A 20,443-nucleotide genomic window follows, 5' to 3' on the forward strand; every position below is an offset into this window, starting at 1 on the left:
AAATGACTTCTAAGTCCTGGTAAAGTTGACAGCATTTTTAAAATGTAGTTCATCTCCTTGGCCCTCAAAATAGGAAGTCAGTGTTTTTTTAGTACATCGAAACTGCAAAGCTCAGCTTCCTGCCTTTCCTGGAGACCTAATTTCATTGGGAGAAGCCTGTGCTTGTTCTTAGAAATCACTGGGCCTTCCTCCACAGGGGTCCAAGCTTCTGAAGAGGAACTCCACAGCTGTTTGGTTTTTGCCTCCAACATGCAGGAGTCATCTGGGGAGGTGTTGCTTAGACCCAGGCGCCTCACTAACTGTTGGCTGAGCGGTGAGCTTTCTGGTACCATGGTGCAGCAGTGTTGGCCATGGCGCTTACGCTGTCCCCGCAGCCTCACGGCAGCCTGACCAGCCAGTAGCTTACCCTGTACAAGTGTCAAATAGAATTCTAAATGTAAGTAGAAATTTCTCTATTTTTTAAAATAGTAGACTCAGATTACAGGCATTTTTACTAAGTCATTACTGTGTAGTAATAAATGTTTTCTACAGTGTTTTATTAATAGAATGTTTTAAATTAGACAATAAATCTTTGCAGTTTAAATTTTTAACTCATTTATTCATTATTTTATGTGTACTAGACTACTGCCTTAGAGGTGTGCAGACTAAGAAGTGCCCAGTGAGCACTGAGCAAGCCAACTGGCTCACTTTGCTTTTCATGTAGAATATTAATATAGTGCTCAGATGGTCCATAGTTTTCAGTAGTACTTTGTGGAGTGCTAAGGGTCCTGGTTAGAGACATAATTATCAAATTACAGTGGTAATTGTCTCTTTTTAATATGGAGGGTGTGTTGAGTGAATTTGTATAGACATCACTGTAGCCAAACTAACATTCATAAAAACCTTTGTAAAGTTTTTATATCCCAATGAATATAATGTGAATTTGGGCCTGTTTGATGTACAGCACTTTGATACAGTTAATTCATAAATTGCTGTTAGCTTATTGTTAATCTGTGGCCACACACTTCTCACAAGCTTTTAAAACTTCAATAAAACTTATCTATTTTTTCTCTACTGTTGTGGACAGAGAGGAGCTAGCAGCTCCTCTAGGCCTTGTGTTTTCCTGTCAAACAGAGTTTGATCTGACTGCAGAAGTCAGATCTCACAGGCTAAAAGTGTGAACTAACCATGTGTCTGTGTGTGTGTGTGTGTGTGTGTGTGTGTTTACTTGCACTTGTGTGTCTAGAAGCCAGAGGTGAGCCCTCTGGAACCTTTCACTTTTAAGACAGGTTCTCTCACTGGCCTGGAACATGCCAAAAAATAGGGGAAGCTGGCAGGCCAGCAGGCTCAGAGATTGTCCTGTCTGCCTTCCTTGTGTGAGACTACATGTGGGTGCCTGGCTTTTCACGTGGGTCCTAGGGATCACACTCAGGCTCTCTAACTGAGCTATCTCCCCAGTCTCATGCTGGCCAGGTTGTAAATGCAAAGAGAAAGTGTGACGATATCCTAGTTTTTATTGCACCTTTTGCCATCAAGACAATAGATGCTTGAAATCTTGTCTTTCACCAGCGGTTACGTTTCAGGATTAAGCAACTGCTATTTTTTAATCTTTTGGTTTTTTAAAAAAATATATATATATATAAGGCATAGAGTCCTTTGTACTTTGTACCTGTAATCTGTAATAAGTTACTATATTTGCACATTTGTTGGGCTGTGCTGAGCTGTAGACGCTGGCCTGTCACCTTCCTCAGCTCTTTCGTTACCTTTTCAGTCATTATCAGTTAGAATGAGGCTTAGAGGCAAGTGATTGACATGCACAAAAATAGAGTAATATTTAACAAAGTCTGGAAGAGGAAAGACAATGGTCAATATGTTCAATAGGACAAAACAGCCACAAAACATCATGAAGTCCTTCAGTTTCCAGGACAGTTTTATTACAGTTCCATGCTGTGTGTGGACACGTGATGAGAGAGATTTGAGTCTGAAGCATGCACTTGTGGTGTTCTGTAGAATACCATCAAGTCTTCACATACTTAGAAAAATACCCACTAAAACAATCACGGTTCTTCTGAAATATTTTTTAAAAACGTTGGCCAGATCAAAGTCTAAGAGAATAAACGAGAATCTGAAGTGTATGTCAAAAAAACTGTACAAGGTTGTCCATAAAAGTCTAGCGTACGAGAGCCTTGTGTGGTGAGTGAGCTGAAGCCTGCAGAGGTTTCCCTTAGCTTACCCATGTCTGCTGAGGACACCCTGGGAGACAGCTGACTCGAGGGAAGGGGTATGCTCACGGTTCCCGCGTGTGCAGAAAACACCCAGGCTACCTTTCAACAGCCAGCAGCAGTCAGCTTGAAACTTGTCATTCGGCTCTGCGCATCTTGCCATGGTGCATAGGATAAACGTGTTCCTGTCAGCTCACTTTTCCTCTTCATCTTCATCACAGCAGGCTGAAAGGCCAGTCTGCGAGCTAAGACGTGCTGGGTTCATTTTTGCCGCCTTATTTCAATAAACTATTGCATTAGAATGTAGGCGTTTCAGGCTTCCTTCTGTTTTTTGGAAGTTAGTGTAACTACAGGCAGTAAAATTGAGTGACAAAGAGCTTTTTCAATGTTTCTCTGACTAACCTTGCCTTGAAAAATGAACCTAAAAGTCAGAAAGTAGTTGTGGAAGAGATTAAGCGTCAAAGTGTCAGAGATCGCTGCTGTTCTTTCCTTTGCCGCGCATCAGGGTTGTCCTGCTGCTTGGTGCTCTGTCCCTGTGAGCTGGCCTTGAACACAGGCCTGGTGGGTGCACTTACACGGCCCTGAGGCTGACAGTGGGTGGGCAGCTCGTGAGGACATGTGGAGGAAGGATGCTTCGTTGGGTGCTGGGTGTCAAACCAGAGGAGCTTCAGAGCACACGCCTGGGCCCCATAACTCACCTTGAACTCCGACAACAGGATTCTTGAAGGAAGCCATTGAGTTCAGAACTGAAGTTCACATTCTGTTTTAGTTTCCTGGTCCTGCCCTCTAAAGGACACTCAGCTTTTCCAAGGAAACGTTTCATTAGTAATGCTGGCTTTAGGGTGGAGTGAGGTTTTCTGCACATGCTCTTGCCCTCCTTATGGCCTAGGTTTCCCCCGTCATGCTCTGCAAGGAGAAGCTTCGCTGTAGTGGCCACAGGCAGGGCTCGCTGTGCTTCAGGGCCTGGGGAACACTGAGGGAGGCACAGCACTGTGCTGGAACTTTTAAGACAGGCTTGCTCCTTGAGGTCCTGGCTTCCCCACAGCGCCTCCTAATGCCATGAAGTGGCTGGCACCTAAAGACAAGCTACGGGGAAACGGTCCATCGTCGTGTTTGCCTTCGTGTGGGACAGCAGAACACATTAACAGCAAGGAGCCACTAGGGACCGAGGCTGACCAGACGTCTGCCCTCCTGTCTGGGAAGTCTCGGCACTGCTGCGGTTTCGGGAGCACGTGATTGATCTCTTGCTTGCCTCAGAAAAGGCTTAAATGCTAGCAACAGCATGGACTAGAGCTTCTTAACATGTGTGTTAGGACACGCTTTAAAAAAGTGACTCCAAGATCCTAAAGTGTTTTCCCTTATTGCCAGAATCTCAGTGCTTCTAAAGCATTTGCATATAACTTAAATCTCATCTCATGTGTGAACTAGAAAAAAACAACCAAAAACCCCTCTAAACCATCAAGATCCCTATAGGAAAACAATACAAATAGAATATAAAAAACTCATTAAGATTGCATATCTGATGCCAAAATGTTGAGGTAATATCAACTGCTTAAAAAAAACCCACCCATCTTTGCTTGTTATTGCTGAGAAGGCAGTGATCCTGGCTGAGCTGTACCAAAAAGTGGGAGGAGCTCCATGAACGGTCACTATAGCTGAGGCAAAAACGTTCAAAGCAAGCGGGACAGTCGGCCAATGGAAAAGTAGAAAACTGCGGCCAACATTGTTCTTGAGATCCTGAGTGAGGGAGTCAGTCAGCCCAGGGGTTTGTCCGTCACTCCAGCCCAGTCATGCTTGCTGCCCAGGGAATTCTTCAAAACCCACACATTTTCTATCTCCAGGTAAATCCTTCAAAATCAAAAGTTCACAGGTTGCAGTTCCTCCTGCAGCTGCTGGGTGAAGTAGACAAGAGCACCATGGAAGCCTTGCTGGCCTGGCCTGGCTAGATCCGGATCTGATAGCCCACTTCGTTCAGAGTGCTGAGGTCGGCCACCTTCTTCTCGGCCAGAGCAGGCCTAAGGGTAAAGGCAGAAGGATGATAGAGAGGGACCAACATTCACACATGAAGCTCTTCAAGGGCCTCCAGTGTGGTTAGCGAACCCTTCCAATATTCACCTGCTCCCCGCACCCGCACTCTTGGCTCCCGGTTCTTGATCTACCTTGACAAGTTTTAAGGAAAGGCTTTCAATGAAGAAATTTAAAAGCATCTCTAGCATCAAATTAGCCTTTTAAGCTTGAACGTAATCACATTAACGTTGTAAAACTAAAACAAACAAACAAAAAGCAACCCTGGAAAATAAACACCACAGCAATATTAATCAGACTCTCACTTTTCTGAGACAGGGTTTCACTGTTTTCCAGGGCAGCCTTGAACTCTGCATCCTCCAGCCTGAGTCTCCCGTGTCTGAATATTTTAGGTCCACAGCACTAAGTTCAGAGCTTCCTTCAACTTGTGAATCCCAGTACCTCTCAGGTCCTATCAAGTCGCATATCATACAGGACTAAACCATATTCTCTAGCCAACAGTGAGCCCAAGGATCACAAGGAGACTAGGTTCTGGTGGACATTCTCAGTTACTCCTGAGAGGTGCTTCACACTGTAGGCTTGAATGTGTAAAATCAAGGTGCATTGCCCACTGTGGTGGCACACGCCTTAATTCCAGCACACAGGAGGCAGAAGCGGGTGGATCTCTTGAGTTTGAGGCCAGCCTTGTCTACAGAGTAAGTTCTAGGACAACCAGGGATATGTAGAGAAACCCTGTCTCAAACAAAACAAACAAAAAAACAAGGTGTACCTTTCAGAAATCACTGAAACCACATGCAATAGGACAAACTACTCAGAGCAAAGCATCTTTGCTAAGAAACTCCCAACGCACATTGCCTGAGCCCTGTAGGGGCGCCAGCTAAGGCACTGGCAGCTTCCCAGGATGACACTGTAAGCATTCTGACAGCTTCCAATATCTGATGACCCCCTTGTCACTGTGGGTCGACATGGTGGAGACTGTAAGTGGGATTTAGGACACTGGTGAGTTCTACGTCAGGAGCTCTGACGAGATGTCTTTAAGTGACATCCAATGACACTTTATCCTAAGTGCTAAAAAGTGAAAATTCAGGTAAAGAAAGGTCTTAAATCTTGAAAGATTTCCTCTTGACAGGAAAGTAGTCCAGCTCTCTCAACTGCAAATGAATAGCAGACTCCATAGCTCAGCGACCTTCTCTAGGAAGGGCTTGACCACACTACACACCTTACTCTCCTGTGGCAGGCAAGCACTGTGCCACTGAGCCCTTCCCAACTACATTTTCATTTTATATTGGAGATGAAATCTCAGTTAGTTACCAGGCAGCCCTTGACCTTGGAATCCTCCTGCCTCTCAAGTAGCCACTAAGAGATTGTGACATCTTGATCTATGACCATTCTCTATGAAACAACTTCACGGTGGTCACTAACTCTACCAACTTGCCACTTGACCCCACTAGAGAACTTTGTATCTTAGTCTCCTGTGGGTGGTGGCACGAATTGGTCCGCATCACATTTGTGTGTCTTCTCATGGTTCCTGGGATGCCCACAGTGATGAGCAGTGGGAATGTAAGTGGATGTGTGCACACTTCACTTAGTGGTGTTGATGATGAGCTCAAGGCCTTCAGGGTGATGATGGTGTGAACCATTCATGCCCTAGAGATCAGCTACTTTAAACAGGATCACTGTCTACAAACCTTGAAGAGTGGCTTCCAGGACCCACCTGGGGACCCTTCGTGGGTTAAAAGCCAAAAGCAAAGTAAAATCGAAAAGAGGAAACATGGCAGAAAAGAAGAAAAGGTTGGCTTTTGGAGAACTTGACCCCAGTTAAGAGATGGTCTCCCCACCCCTTTTGTTTTTCTGTAGATGTTCATGTGAGGATGTGTGGGAAGGTATGTGTGTCCAAGTGTGTCCACTGCACGTGGAGGCCAGCGGCTGACCTGTTACCTTCCTTCCTTCACCTAATTTAGTTTTCTTTTCTAGAGATGGGATCTCTCACTGAACTTTCAGCTTGTAGACTGAGATAAGCTGGCTTCCAGAAAGCCTCCCCTCACCCCGTCTCCCTTGCCCCACAGTGGGCTTACAGTGTGTGTGCTGCCATACCTGGCTTGTTCTGTAGCATCAGGGATCTGAAAACTCAGGGACCTCAAGCTTGTGTAACAAGCAGTGAACCGAGCCCCGCTTTTCTACTGATTGCCTCTATATAGTCTGAACTGGTCTTGAACTTAAGGACACAAATGATCTTCCTGGCTCCTACCTCTCAAGTAACTGGAAAAAAAAAACAAAACGGATGCAGGACCAAGTCGGGCTCCCCTGGATTCTCTAACCTGCTCTTGAGCTAACCCCACTCAACAGGCTCTGTGGACAACCATCAGAAAAGCGCTCCAGGGAACTGACTCCCAGTGTCCGGAAGGAGTTGCTTTAAGTTGACAGGGGCTTTGGTACACAGACCCCAATCTCCTTGCCCACTTTCTTCTAAGAACCCCCCGGTGGGTAGAGTTGAGAGGTAGAGGAGCAACTGTTGCTTGTAGAAGGTGCTCCCAGCATTTGGGGGAGGGAGACTGCGGCTCAGTCAGTCAGTAAAGGCACTTGTCACCAAGCGTGACTCCCATGGTGGAAGGTAAGAACGCACAGGTTGTCCTGTGCCCCTCACATGTATGTGTGTTCTTACACGCATATAAATGTCGTGATAAAAATAAGACCGAAACACTCCGAGGGAGCAGAGGCAAGCCCCTGGGGGAGGGGAAGGCTGTCTCCCTTTAGAAACTTGATCTTAATTGAGGCTGGTGAAGTCACTCTTACCGTCCCACTCAGCTGACTCTGGTGTCAACCCAGTGACACAGATGTTCCTAAAGGGATTATTTAGGCAAGTGCAAAGACAGAGAGGGATGTAGAGCTGGCAGGGACTCCAGCTGCGAGCAGAGGGTAGTGTAAGCCCCTAGAACCATGTATGGGCCCCAGCTGACAGCCTCAAGCCAACTGTAGTTATTTTACTCCCTGAGCACTCCGGCAGATTTAGAAACAACTTTGCTGGCCTTAGGTAAAGATGAGATAATAACAATGGCATCCCAGAGACTTTGCTGATGCAGGCCCGCTCAGCGAGCCCAGCGTCTAAAGCCACGGGGGCATGGTCAAAGCTGTCCCTTTTAGAAAGCAAAACTAGCTAGCTAGACCAAAGTCTGCCTGAAGAAGATGAGCAGAAGAGAAGAGCCTTTTGTTAACATATGTCTGGGAGCCAGGGGTGCTGGTCCAGCCTGTGATGCTGGTCCAGCCTGTGGTTATGGCAGATGTATGTGTCAGCAGAGGGAGGAGTTTCCATGCCTCCTGTGGTCCCTGCTCTCCGGTCTTTCTTTTGCTTCTGTCTTCTGTCGTCCTTCCCTCTCCTGCATGGCAGCACAAGTCCTTCCTTCCCTTGGCCTGTCCCATAGGAGCCGAGGTATAAGAGGAACCAACCAGGGAGACCGTCCCCTCCTCGCTCACCTCAGTCCACTTTAAACGGAACCCCCATAGATATCCTTTTGAGGCTCCCCCTAACCTCCAAATCTGGATAGAAAGCAAAATGGCCAGGATTTCTGATGCGGAGAAGAGGGTGGTCTCACGAGCTCTGCAGCACTCTCCTCAGGTCCCCACAAGTGCAGGGCTCCAGATGACCGCACTGTTCCGAGGCTACCTGGCTTACAGGTAGATCCCTTCCCCACACTCCCCACTAGAGAGTTAATGAGGGGCTCTTGGGAACCTACTCAGCCATGGAGAAAGGCTATGGATATGGACCTGAATCTGAGGGCCTTGGGAGATGGGCACAGACACCCCACCTTTTTTGAGAGGTTTACAATATACTGGCCTGTGACTGCCCCACAGCAGCTATGACAGACCTTGGGGGTTGGGGGGATGCAGCAATAGGAAGGGGATGGGAGGGAAACACCTGGGGACCCAGCTCCTCCTGGTCCTCCTCTCCACTCTCAGGACACTCGAGTGTCAGTCAGGAGGAGTGGGGATAAGTGGGGCCCTGGCACCCGCAGCTTCAAACTCACAACTGTGGCTGTCTAACAGCTCTCTTCCTCGGATGCAGATGAAGGCGCTGCAGTGGCCCAGTGTCTTGGCTGCATGACAAAGTGGTAGAGATTAGGGGTCTGGGGCAAGGAAAGTCATTTCTCTTTCTGCCTCCTGTGAGGGTGACTCAGAAGCACCTCCCAGATTGACTTCTGTGAGGCCTGACCATGGGGACCGGCCAAGTTTACCTGGAGACCATCTCAGTCAGAGGCCTCCCAGGACTGAACGAGTCTGGAGTAGGATTGGCCTTCAACACTTTCATCTAGCCACGCAGGTTGTGAACGTAAATGCTTTGCCTTGCTTCATAAAGCCCAGTGAGGCTGGGTCTGCTGCTGAACGGCTTGGGGGAGAGCTCAAGTTACGGTCCCCACCCAGCAACAGCAGCTTGTCAAAACCCAAACTCAGATTTCCATCCCTAAGCTGCAGGGCAGGGTGATTTCCCCCATTCTGATTTGGATCAAGGCCCCTCTGAGATCCAGGATCCACTTGTCAGTGAGGCCCCCAGCCTGGGCCCCGCTCAGTCTGCTACCATGGCTATCTTCTCCAGACAGCATGGCTTCCATCCCCTGGCACAAGGCTATGGGAGGCACAGACCGCCAACCTCTCCGCTTGCTTGTCTGCCTGGAGCCCCTCTAACCCCCCTGCCCCTAAGCCCTCACTGTAGCATCCCACCCCTCTGACCCTGGCTGCCCCAAAACCTTGCTTCCTGAATTCACCACTTTCTTTTAAAACCTTCACCCCTTGCTCCCTGTTATTTCCACCTGGTCGTCAAAAACAGTGTAGTTCTCTTCCGTTTTGCAAGGAAAAAGCCCAGAGGGGAATACACTATTGTTCTACAAACTACTTCAAGGAATCTACTCTAATTCTGCTCCTCTTCAAAGTAAGGAAACCAAGGCCCAAAGATCCGCAAGCCACGTCCTGGTTCGCTGGGGCTCAGGGCTCACCCTGTGTATTGTCCTTCTGGCTCCCCCCATCATGCTCTTTCACAGGCTTAGCCCTGTCATGCCCTGTCACACTGCTCCAAAGATTCCCCAGAGTTCCCAGTATCTTCCAATCTTCCCTTGAACCTCCTCAGGATCTACTCCTCCCCCGAACCTCACTGCCCATGCTGTGTTTGAGTTGACACTTTTGCCACTGGATCAGGAGTCCTCACTTTGAACCACCCCACCCCCCACCCTAGAGCTCCCATCATGAGGGTGAAATGAGCCATGGGGCTTGAAGGCAGGAGGGTGACAAAAGTGAACCCCCTCTTCTTGGAAGCCATCCTTCCTGGCTTAGGGGACACTACATGCTCTCATTCTTTCTCCTCACCCCCAGGCTCTCTGATGCACCAGATGGGCAGAAGGGTCAATGGGTTCCCCAGAGGAGGGCTGTTGAGGTTCGATCTTTTGCTATTGTTATAGTACTAAATACCAGCCCCCAGCGCTGGTTGCCCCCAGGGATGAGAGAATCCCCACATAGACCCAAGTGACCCTTAACCTTGCCCCACCCCCCAACCCCAGCCAAGTTATCCCCGACTGATGAATAAAGATGCCTATAGCTGAGCAGAATTGAGATAGGTCGAGTGTTTGGCTCCTGAGTTTGGGGATGGAGGAGAACCACAGGAGGGAGGAGGAGAGAGGGAGGCACCATGGGGTTAGAGATCATAAGAACTGTCCGAGTGAGCTGGCCACTGGAGAGAAGGGCAGCCTGTGTGGAAGAAGTCTTAACTCAGGGTTACTGACAGGGAGGTAAAATACGTGCTTAGAGGTAGATAGCTACCCTGCTCTAGTGTTGCTTCAGGCTTATTATCAATATGGAAAGTCATGCGTCTTTTATCTGGGAACTGAATGATCAAAGGTGAGGTGGAAATCCCAGATTGAGAGTAAATATTTATTACAATATAGGACAGCGGGGACTGTCTAACACTCACCATTGACAAGGGCAACAGCGCACCTGGAGCAAGAATCTCCCTCTTAGCCATCCCTCCCTCATCTCCTAGTCTGTCTCTGCTTCCTCTGGCCTCCCCGGAGCTACTCATTGCTTTCTTCTTCTTTCCTCACCAATGAGTCACTGTTTGAACTGTCGCTTCTGGGTAGGCGCCTTCAATTTCAAAGCTGTCCTTAAACCACAGTTCTCTACCACCAGTATTTTCTAGAACATTCCTCCTGGGAGCCTGAGAAACACCTCAGAGCCCGAAGTTTCAACTCATACTTTTCCCTGCCTCTACAACAAGCCATCACCATCAGACTACTGGCCTCAGCCTGACTGCCACTCTGCCCTGTCGCCTGCAGTCACTCACTTCCACACCTCGCCAGGCGGTGGTGGCGCACGCCTTTAGTCCCAGCACTTGGGAGGCAGAGGCAGGCAGATTTCTGAGTTCAAGGCCAGTCTGGGTCTACAGAGTGAGTTCCAGGACAGCCAGTGCTATACAGAGAAACCCTGTCTTGAAAAACAAAAAAAAAGGGGGGGGGGGGCTGGCGAGATGGCTCAGCGAGTAAGATCACCGACTGTTCTTCCGAAGATCATGAGTTCAAATCCCAGCAAACACATGGTAGCTCACAACCACCGGTAATGAGATCTGACACCCTCTTCTGGTGCATCTGAAGACAGCTACAGTGTACTTATTTATAATAATAAATAAATCTAAAAAAAAAAAAAAAAAAAAAAAAAACCAACTTCCCACACCTCTGCCTACACTGAGTTCCTACAAGTCTAGGGATTCCAAGCAGAACCACTGACTCAGAAACATTGGCCTGCCAATGGCTGTCATGCTATGCAGGGATCACTGCCCCAGAAGAGTGTTGTCCCCGTGTACTGGCCCAGGTTCTTTGGGGAAGAGCATCCTCTGTGGGCAGTTCAACCCCTACTGCTCATGGGAGCTTCAAAGGAATCGATGACTGCTATCTTCATGGACAGAGGGGGCAACAGATCAAAAGACGGGCCTCCTCTCCAGCTGCTGGGTCTGTGTCACTGACCTGTCAGGAAGGGTTTCTCTGTTCACAGTTCTGAGACGGCAGCACAGCTAGAATGAGTGACTGAATCAAGAGAGCTTGGGCTCAGTGGGGATGGGTGTCAAGATCACAGGATGACATGGTAAGGATGGGTGTCATGGTCAGAGACAGGCATTGAGGGCATGACTGCGAGGCCGCACATGGAAGGTGAGAAGCCATTGGCCTTTCTAAGCAGCCTTTCTTGTCAGAGAGTCCAGGACTCCCTCTTCCCTCTCCTGGTCGCCTGTCATTTTAGCAAGTCTCTGCTAGCTGGGGTTGGGGGGAAGGACAGTGGGATGTGGAGTGACAAGCAAGAGCCTTCTTTGAAACACTTTGTCCTATCCTGTATCCCCAAACAGAAGCGCCGCTCTCTCCCGTCACATCCCTAGCGTCTAGGGAGTGGTACTGGCTCCCTTTCTGACCAGCTCTAGGACTAGGACCAAGATAACTGCACTGGCTGGTGTTGTGCCAACTTGACACAAGCTGTAGTTACCACAGAGAAAGGAGCCTCCCTTGAGGAAATGCCTCCATGAGATCCAGCTGTAAGGCATTTTCTCAATTAGTGATCAAGGGGGGAGGGCCCCTTGTGCGTGGTGCCATCCCTGGGCTGGAAGTCTTGGGTTCTATAAGAGAGCAGGCTGAGGAAGCCAGGGGAAGCAAGCCAGTAAGGAACATCTCTCCGTGGCCTCTGCATCAGCTCCTGCTTCCTGACCTGCTTGAGTTCCTGTCCTGACTTCCTTTGGTGATGAACAGCCATGTGGAAGTGTAAGCTGAATAAACCCTTTCCTCCCCAACTTGCTTCTTGGTCAGGGTGCTTTGTCCAGGAATAGAAACCCTGACTAAGACAGTAACAAACTCTTTTTATGTTCAGGTCTCCTCATCCAGAAGTGAGCACAACAGAACCTTCCCTTCATAGTCTACGGGATGAATACGCTGATCAGAACATGCTTTTGTGAAAGTGAAGAGGCCACCATTAAGAAGCAACACCCACCGAGTGATCTAATGAACCGATATGTTCAACAGCGTTGGGTGGCAGATGAAGAATCCTTAGCCTCTTACAACCTCTGGCTCCGTCGGGACCAAGGTCTGCTCGACCACAGGGGCTACCGTGCACCTGAGCAGGGACTCAACCAAGACTTCTGTGTGTCGCCCCAGTCCCCAGGATGCAAGCGGCCTCTGGGGCAGCCCCCACTGTCATTATTTTAGCAGGCAGCGACTTTTTAGTGTTTATGCGACTGTGGCCTCAGGATTTACTAGCTGGTCACCCCTGGTTACTCTGGGGGCTCTCAGCTGTTCACACTGTCATGTCCTATTTGAGTCACTTTGACCTAAGGAGGAGCTGTGGCAGCATCACCAGCCCTTGGGTGTTAGACAAGGACGAGGAAGTGCCTGGAAGCATCCCTGGGCCTCTGCTGGCCGACAGCAACCATATCCCTCCAGGCGCAAAGAAATGCGGGTCTCTGAAATTGCCAAATTTGAACTCAGACCCAGGAGAGTTACAAAAACACCACGGTAGCTCCTAAGTAGCTCAGCTGATTCCAGATCCAAGGTTCCTAATTCTATTTCCAGGGTTCTTCCCTTCTTAGGTCTTCCCTGGTTCAACTCATCTTCAGGAGAGCACCGCCCACGGTGGCCCGCACCATAGCACTGTTGCCATGCATGACCTGCCAACAGGGAGTCTCCTCAGAGGGGACTCGGCTTTATCCCGACAGGCCAGGACACCCCTGGACACAACCAGGACACAAACGCATGTGCTAGGAAAGAGAAAATGGCACTCACGATTTGTCCCGCCTGCCCAGCCTCCTGGGAGGGCTCGCTGGTCTCCTGCGTGGAGACAGGGACTTCCCCCGGCTTCTCACTTGGGTTGGAGAGTGGGCACTGGCAGGTTTCAAGATCTGAAGAAGACAGGAGGAATTAGTCACACTGGATCCTAAGGACACCCATCTCTCACCTTCCCACAGCCAGCCCCAGCCCCTCAGCCTCCTGGAGCCCACATGTTTGTCACCCTGGGAGGCAAAGTCTCTACAGTTCTCCAGAAAGCATCTGCCGCCGCCGTCCCCACCTCCCGCATGTAGTCACAGAGTGGGCTTCAAATCACCAACCACCTCAGGTCCTCATGAGTGAAGATAAGCAAGCCTGAGTCAGAATAGGCACTCTCTCTTAGTGTCTCCACGGGCCCTGGAGGGACAGGGACAAGTGGGTGTGCCGCCACCACAGAGGTGAGCTGACAGACAGAAGAGTGGATAATGAGACCGAGCTCTGCACAGCGAATGTCCCTCCTGTCTATTGTGACACCAGATGGCGAAGGCCTTGCAACTTAGGCCACACAGAGATGCAGTGTGACTCTGAAATAGACCTCAGGACACGGTGACTATCTCAGCCGTAGACGTAACTTCCTGGTCTCTCATTTTTTGATCTTAGTTGATAGAAGAAACTGAGGAAAGAGACACCGCTTTCTTTGCAATATCTAAGATGGTTTCAGCTGTGGTTTGTGAAGCACCATTTGGCGCTCTGGGTCCCTGTGGGAATCAGTTCCAGGATCCCAAAGGGACACCAATATCCATGGGTACTCAAGTGCCTTCTGTTTATCCACGATCTATACACATCCTCCTGTAGACTAAATCACAACACTGACCTGTAATGCCTAACACATGATAGTTGTTCAACTATATATTATTTAGGGAATAATAAGAAAAAAATCTTTATATCTTCAGCACAGCAGCAAGTTTTTTTCCTAATGTCCTTGATCCACAGTTGGCTGAAACTGATGGTGAAAAAAATCCACCGCCAAAGAAGGCAGGCCAGTTCACAAAGAGACAAACCATCTAGTCAAATGATGCAGAAGGTTCGTTCCTACAGTGGCCACTAAACAAGAAACACTCCCTGCCATCTTGAGAGAGCCACAGACAGTCTGTGACTGTTAAATCCCGGCTCTCAGTTTGATTGGATTTGAGGACCTCACGGGGAGACAGCTCTTTGAGCCTGTCTGTGAGGAAGTTTCTTGGCTGGGTGAACTAAGGTAGGAACCATACACTAATGTGGGCAGCGCCATTCCATGGGCTAAAGCCAAACTGAATAGAAAATGAGAAAGTGAGACGAGGCCTGCAGTGGACACGGTTGCTTCAGGTTCCTCCCACTGTTCCTTCCCGTGACGGAGAGCACCCTTGAACTGTGATCAAGGCATCCTCCTTCCCGCCCTTCAGGTCAGGGTTTTTATCCTGTGTGTCAAGTAACCAATCCGGATGAGAAGAAAGCTGCCACATACCATGTGCTGGTTCCGAACTCACCTTCATCCGCATGTCCCTGGCGTACTTCTCCAGCTCCTTCCTGATGTCCGCCCTCAGCATCTTGGAGACATTGAGGACAAGTTGCTTCCACTCGATGGGCTGGAAGCTGTGAGGCTCATGGGGGACGTACAGCCCAATCTTGACCTTCTTGACTGTGTGCAGGTATTTCTTATAGGAGTCTTCAAAGTCAAAGACAAGGTCACTCAGAGTCCGAAAGGTCAGCGGCTTGTCCATCAGCTCAGCCCTTCGGCTCATGCCCAGTGAACCATAGTAACCATTGCAGTAAATCCCCAGCACAACGTGGTGAAAGTAGTTTCCTGAGAAATAGGTTTTAAAGCTGATAGGGAACCGCTCGATGGAAGGCTGCCCGTTGGTTAAATAGCTGAGGCACGTGGAGTCAAGGAAAAGAATGAAGCCTTAAAGATCCAGACAGTGACAGGCATGGTGGTACGAGCCTTTAATCTCAGCACTTGGGAGGCAGAGGTGGGTGGACCACTGTGAGTTCAAGGCCAGCCTGGTTTACAAATAGAGTTTCAGGACAGACAGGGCTACACAGAGAAACCTTGTCTCAAAAAACAAACAAACAAACAAAAACAAAAACAAAAAAAAAACAACAACCACAAAGCCGAAGAGTTGGGAGTATCCCTTCCAGAATACAATACTACTGCTGGGGCCAGTGAGTCCATTCCCCTGTCTGTAACAACTTGTTATCTAACCTTCCCAGATGAATCCTTTACAAGGAATTTTCTGGGTGTCTTTGATGCATTACCAAAACCAAGTGAATATGGGATAAAGAAAAAATCCGCCGTCTTCAAAAGCTAGACGCAAACCAAAACAATAACCAGGCACCTTTTCCTTGTCTGGCTTCTATAGGGCACTTGGAGCTACTTAAGGTGTTTTTACATGCATGTGCGTATGTGTGTGTGTGTGTGTGTGTGTGTGTGTGCGTGTGTGTGTGTGCACGGGCATGTATGGTGTGGTGTGGTGTACATGAGTGTGGAGGTCAGAGATCCAACTCCACATTCCTCTGTTATCCTTACTTCTTGAATCAGGGTCTCTTGTGCTGGAACTGGAACATTAAGATAAGCTGATTAGCAGTGATCCCCAGGGATTTTCCTGGCCCCCACATCTCCAGTGCTGGGATCACTAATGCAAGCCTGATTATATATATTCCCAGTTAGCTCTCCCCCTGCCTTTTGAGTTGTATCTCAAGGCATAAGCTCTTGGCCACTGCCCCAGGGCCATGCCTTCCTGTTGTCATGCTCCCAGCCATCATAGTTATGGGTTCACCCTCTAAAACTGTGAGCCTCCCAATACTCTTTCTCCCATAAGTTGCCTTGGTCGGAGTGCCTCACCACAGCAACGGAGAGTAACGACAGGGGGACTTTTGGGTGACTTTTACATGTACTAGGAAGCTATGTCATACAGTGAAAGGGGCAGCCGATGAGTGGAAAAGCACTTGGCTAGCAAGCATGAAGCTGTAGGTTCAATCCTCAGGAAGACCCAAAAAGACAAAAATGATACCCAGGCACAGTAGCACAGGCCTGTAGTCCTCACAACAGGGAGGCTGGGGAAGTTCAAGGCCAGCCTGGAATAAGTAGTAAGAATGTCTCAAAACAAAGTAATGATGGTACTCTTTAAAACACATTACCAAACAGACCCACCCAGGCTGCCTACTTGTGGTAATAGTAACTTTGAGCGTCACCTGCAGTACTAAGTGTGTTTCTTCCCATGCACCTGGGACCTTGACCAACACCAGCACAGTTCTCCCAGCAAGGCTGGCCGCGGCAGCTGTTCCTCCCAAATACTTGCCGTAATTCAGAAAGGAATTTTAAGATTCATGGGTCTGACGAGCATGGGAAAGTGTGCACACCCATTAGTTAGCAGTGTGCAAAGTGGATGTCCCAGGAAGGGATCCTGACCTTGAGCTGAAGTGAAAACATGTAAGACAAAGGCTGGGAGATGGTTAGTCTGCAAAGATACCAGAACCCAGGTTTGCCATCCCAGGCTGTGATGGATGGATGGATGGAGACAGATAGACAGAGACAGACAGACAGACAGACAGACAGACAGACAGACAGACAGATAAAAAGATGGATGGTGCCTGTGAAACACCACCTAAAGTTATTCCTGGCTTCATTAGATAGAAAAGAAGGACAGGTGACTAGATGTCAACCAAACCTACCAGCTCCCCAAACCTTGTTTCCCAGGGCGCTGGGAAGCTCTGAGAGACACTGACTGTGACCCAAATCACTCCTCCCAGGGGAAAAGCAGGACACCAGAACGCTGACAGAGCAAACCCAGAGATGCTTTAAGTTTGGATGGAGGTCTGTGCCAAGAGTCCAGTTTCCCTGAGTTGAACATGACAGGGAGACGCTCCCACGCTCGTCACCTGCCTTTTGGCTCTCTGAACTGTCACATAGGTAAGAACAAAGTAAAATCAAGAGCCCTGGCCCAGCGGGTTCCTAGATCTATTTTCCACAAGCCCCAATGTTCTAGATAATTCCAGGGACACGATGCACAGATCTGTGGCAACGTGCAAAGGACAACGTGACCCACTGTCTTAGTCAGGGTTTCTATTCCTGCACAAACATCATGACCAAGAAGCAAGTTGGGGAGGAAAGGGTTTATTCCGCTTACTTCCACATGGCTGTTCATCACCAAAGGAAGTCAGGACTGGAACTCAAGCAGGTCAGGAAGCAGGAGCTGATACAGAGGCCATGGAGGGATGTTCCTTGCTGGCTTGCTTCTCCTGGCTTGCTCAGCCTGCTCTCTTATAGAACCCAAGACTTCCAGCCCAGGGATGGCACCACCCACAGTGGGCCCTACCCCCTTGATCACTAATTGAGAAAATGTCCCACGGCTGGATCTCATGGAGGCATTTCCCCAACTGAAGCTCCCTTCTCTATGATAACTCCAGCCTGTGTCAAGTTGACACACAAAACCAGCCAGTACACCCACACACCCCGGAACTATGCACCCTGTACCTACATACTCCAGTCCCACGTACCCCAGACCTACATACCCTGGAACCACATACCCTGGTCCCACATACCTCAGACCTATATACCCCAGGTCTGCACCCTGAGCCCACATATCCCACATACCCCAGACCCACATATCCCACCATCTACACACCCCAGATTCACACACCCTGCACCCACATACCCCAGCCACACACACCTCGGGCCTACATACTCCAGTCTCATACACTCCCTATCCATGTACCCAAGACCCTCATATTCTGGTCCCACATAACCCCAGACACACACACCCTGATCCCACACACACACCAGGCCCATAGCCTGGGCCCACTCACCCTTCACACTCAGCAGAGAATCACAAAAGCTCCCTGTCCTGTGTAAAGGTCCAGGAGCAGGTGGGTAGCTCTGGCTTTAATACCCACCCGTATATACACAAAGTATACACATAACTAAACACAAGATTCTATGAAAATCTGGGGCCAGAGGTGTAGCTCCGGTCAAGGGCTGTGCAAGCACAACCAGGGAACTGAATCTGGTCCCTAGAACCTCAAAGAGCAAAGCCAAAACCAAAACGACACAAGAGGGGTTGAGGAAGATGGCTCCGTTGTTAAAGAACTCACTGTGCAGCCAGACAGTGGTGGCACACACCTTTAACCCTAGCACTCAGGAGGCAGAGGCAGGTGGATGGATCTCTGTGGGTCCAGGGGCTTGCTCAGCCAGCCAGTCTAGCCAAACCAGGGTGCTCTGGATTCAGTGGGAGAGCCTGTCTCAAAAACGTCAGGTAGATGGTTGGGAGGTATCTTAGTAGGTTAAAGCTCTTATTGCACACGCAAAGAACCCGAGTTTAACACCCAGAGCCTACACAAAGCCAAGGATGGCAGACCACATCTGTAGCCCCCATCAGTTCTGTAGGGTGGGGTGGCCAGTAGGAAAATCTCTGGAAGCCTGGGGGCCAGATAATTTGCTGTACAGAGCAATGGACAACAAAGAGACCCTGTCTCAAATGAGGTGAAAGCTGAGGACCAACACCCAAGGTTGTCCTGTGACTGGCGCATGCTGTGGTATGTGTGCACCTACATTTACACACATATACGTGTATACACTTCACACACACACACACACACACACACACACACACACGCACAGAGGTAGAGAGTGGTAAAAGACAGCTAATGTTAAGCTGTTAACTATCCATACATACATATTCTGGAGTGTGCATCTACACTCAAGAGCACACACACAGAAACACACACACACACACACACACACACACACACACGCCCCACACATGCCCAAGAGTCTCAACAGATAGACTAGACCACCCCCTTGTCCCATCTAATTCTGAAGCACCTCTTCCACTAATCCCTGTCTCCTTTCCTGGGTCTCAACCTCCTCGAGTTCCCTTAAGTCTCTGTCCTGCTTGGTTTTGCTGTCAACCTGACAACCTGGTGTGAGGGACCCTCAGTGAAGAGTTGCCTCTGTCAGCCTGGCCAGCGGCTGTGTCTCTGAGGAACTGTTTTAATTGATGATTGATGCGGAGGCCCCAGATGATCATAGGCTGCACCGTCCCTAGGGTGGGCAGGTCTGGGTTCTATAAGCTGGCTTGCTGAGAATGACCCAGGGGACAAGCCAGTAAGAACCTACCATTCCCCGTGGTCTCTTCCCTGACTTCCTTCAGAGATAGATCCTGACCTGCAAGCAGAAACAAACCCACTCCTTCCCAACTTGCTTTGGTCGTGGCGTCACTCACAGCAACACAAACAAAGAAGGCACCTTCGTGTGTGTGTGTGTGTGTGTGTGTGTGTGTGTGTGTGTGTGTGTGTCCATCTCAGTAAAAGAATTTTGGAGTTTCATCCTTGATCATTTTCTCCTCCTCTTAACTTGTCTCCCCAATATTCATGTCACCCAATTACTGGCATTATATCTGCTTCTTCAAAAGCCCCACACACCAAATATCCCATCCTCAACAGCCCAGATTTCATGTTTTAAATCCACACAGCCCACATCTGAACTCACACGCACAGATGGAGCCTCCCTTTCAAGCCCATCCCTTGGGCTGTGGCATCACCACGCAAGACAGGCACGGAGGGATCCACACTGCTGCGGCCTAGACTCCTACAGCCCCTCCCTTCAGCCCTTACTGCTTCTGTGCCAGTGCGGGTCTGCATCAAAGCATGCCACAGCCATGTCACCCTCCCTTCTTCAAGCTCTTCTCCGTTTGTGGTTGACTCCCTGTCAACTCCTATGTCTGGCTGGCTTCCAAGCCCTGGCAGTTCTGGGAGCCACCTTGAGTCCAACCCAGCCCCACTCCCAAGGTCACGATTCCCTCCTCTAAGCATTCACAGTGGGCTCTGCAGATCCAGCCCAGCTGCCTCCAATGCATCCAGGACGAGAACGCACCGGCCTTCGGCTTAGAGTTTTCTGAAGGCCACTTAGGACAGCATTCAAGACACCAACACCTTTTGTCTGGGGCCGGCTATTAGCCCGGCACCTCGTTCTGCTTCCTGCTTCCGTGGCTATGGTCTCCCCAGCCAACTACCCCACAAGAAGACCCAGCATTTCTCTGGCTCTGCTCTCGGGTGGCGTTCAATTGTCATCCCCGTCAGTCAGGGTCATCACAGCTTTTCTGGACCAAATTCCTCTCCAGGCAAAGAGCCAAAAATGCAGTGAAAATGACGGAGTATTAGAGACCAGACCCCTGCGTCCCTGGGTTCCATCACAATACACTGCCAGAACCCTGTGTCCCCAGATTTCATCATGACACACTGCCAGACCCCTGTGTCCCTGGATTCCATCATGACACACTGCCAGACCCCTGCGTCCCTGGGTTCCATCACAACACACTGCCAGACCCTTGTGTCTCCAGATTCCATCATGACACACTGCCAGACCCCTGTGTCCCCAGGTTCCATCATGACACACTGCCAGACCCC

At 49.4% G+C, this 20,443-nt stretch overlaps 1 protein-coding gene across 3 annotated transcripts in view; it reads right to left on the reverse strand.

The window, feature by feature from the left end:
- Positions 1–1,880: 1,880 nt before the first annotated feature.
- The window catches only part of Vash2 (vasohibin 2), a 33,684-nt gene continuing 15,121 nt past the window's right edge, over positions 1,881–20,443 (reverse strand). For 2 of the 3 annotated variants that reach the window (XM_031338713.1, XM_031338722.1), the window contains exons 6-9: positions 14,527–14,908; positions 13,019–13,134; positions 8,249–8,317; positions 1,881–4,216 (exon numbers count right to left, since the gene is read on the reverse strand). In XM_031338713.1, the coding sequence (XP_031194573.1) occupies positions 4,144–4,216; positions 8,249–8,317; positions 13,019–13,134; positions 14,527–14,908 (640 nt within the window). In that variant the 3' untranslated portion in view covers positions 1,881–4,143. The remainder of the gene's footprint in view (positions 4,217–8,248; positions 8,318–13,018; positions 13,135–14,526; positions 14,909–20,443) is intronic. The other variant, XM_031338731.1, reaches the window with a different exon arrangement.

The sequence above is a fragment of the Mastomys coucha genome, unplaced genomic scaffold, assembly GCF_008632895.1.
Source record: "Mastomys coucha isolate ucsf_1 unplaced genomic scaffold, UCSF_Mcou_1 pScaffold1, whole genome shotgun sequence".
Taxonomy (NCBI): Eukaryota; Metazoa; Chordata; class Mammalia; order Rodentia; family Muridae; genus Mastomys; species Mastomys coucha.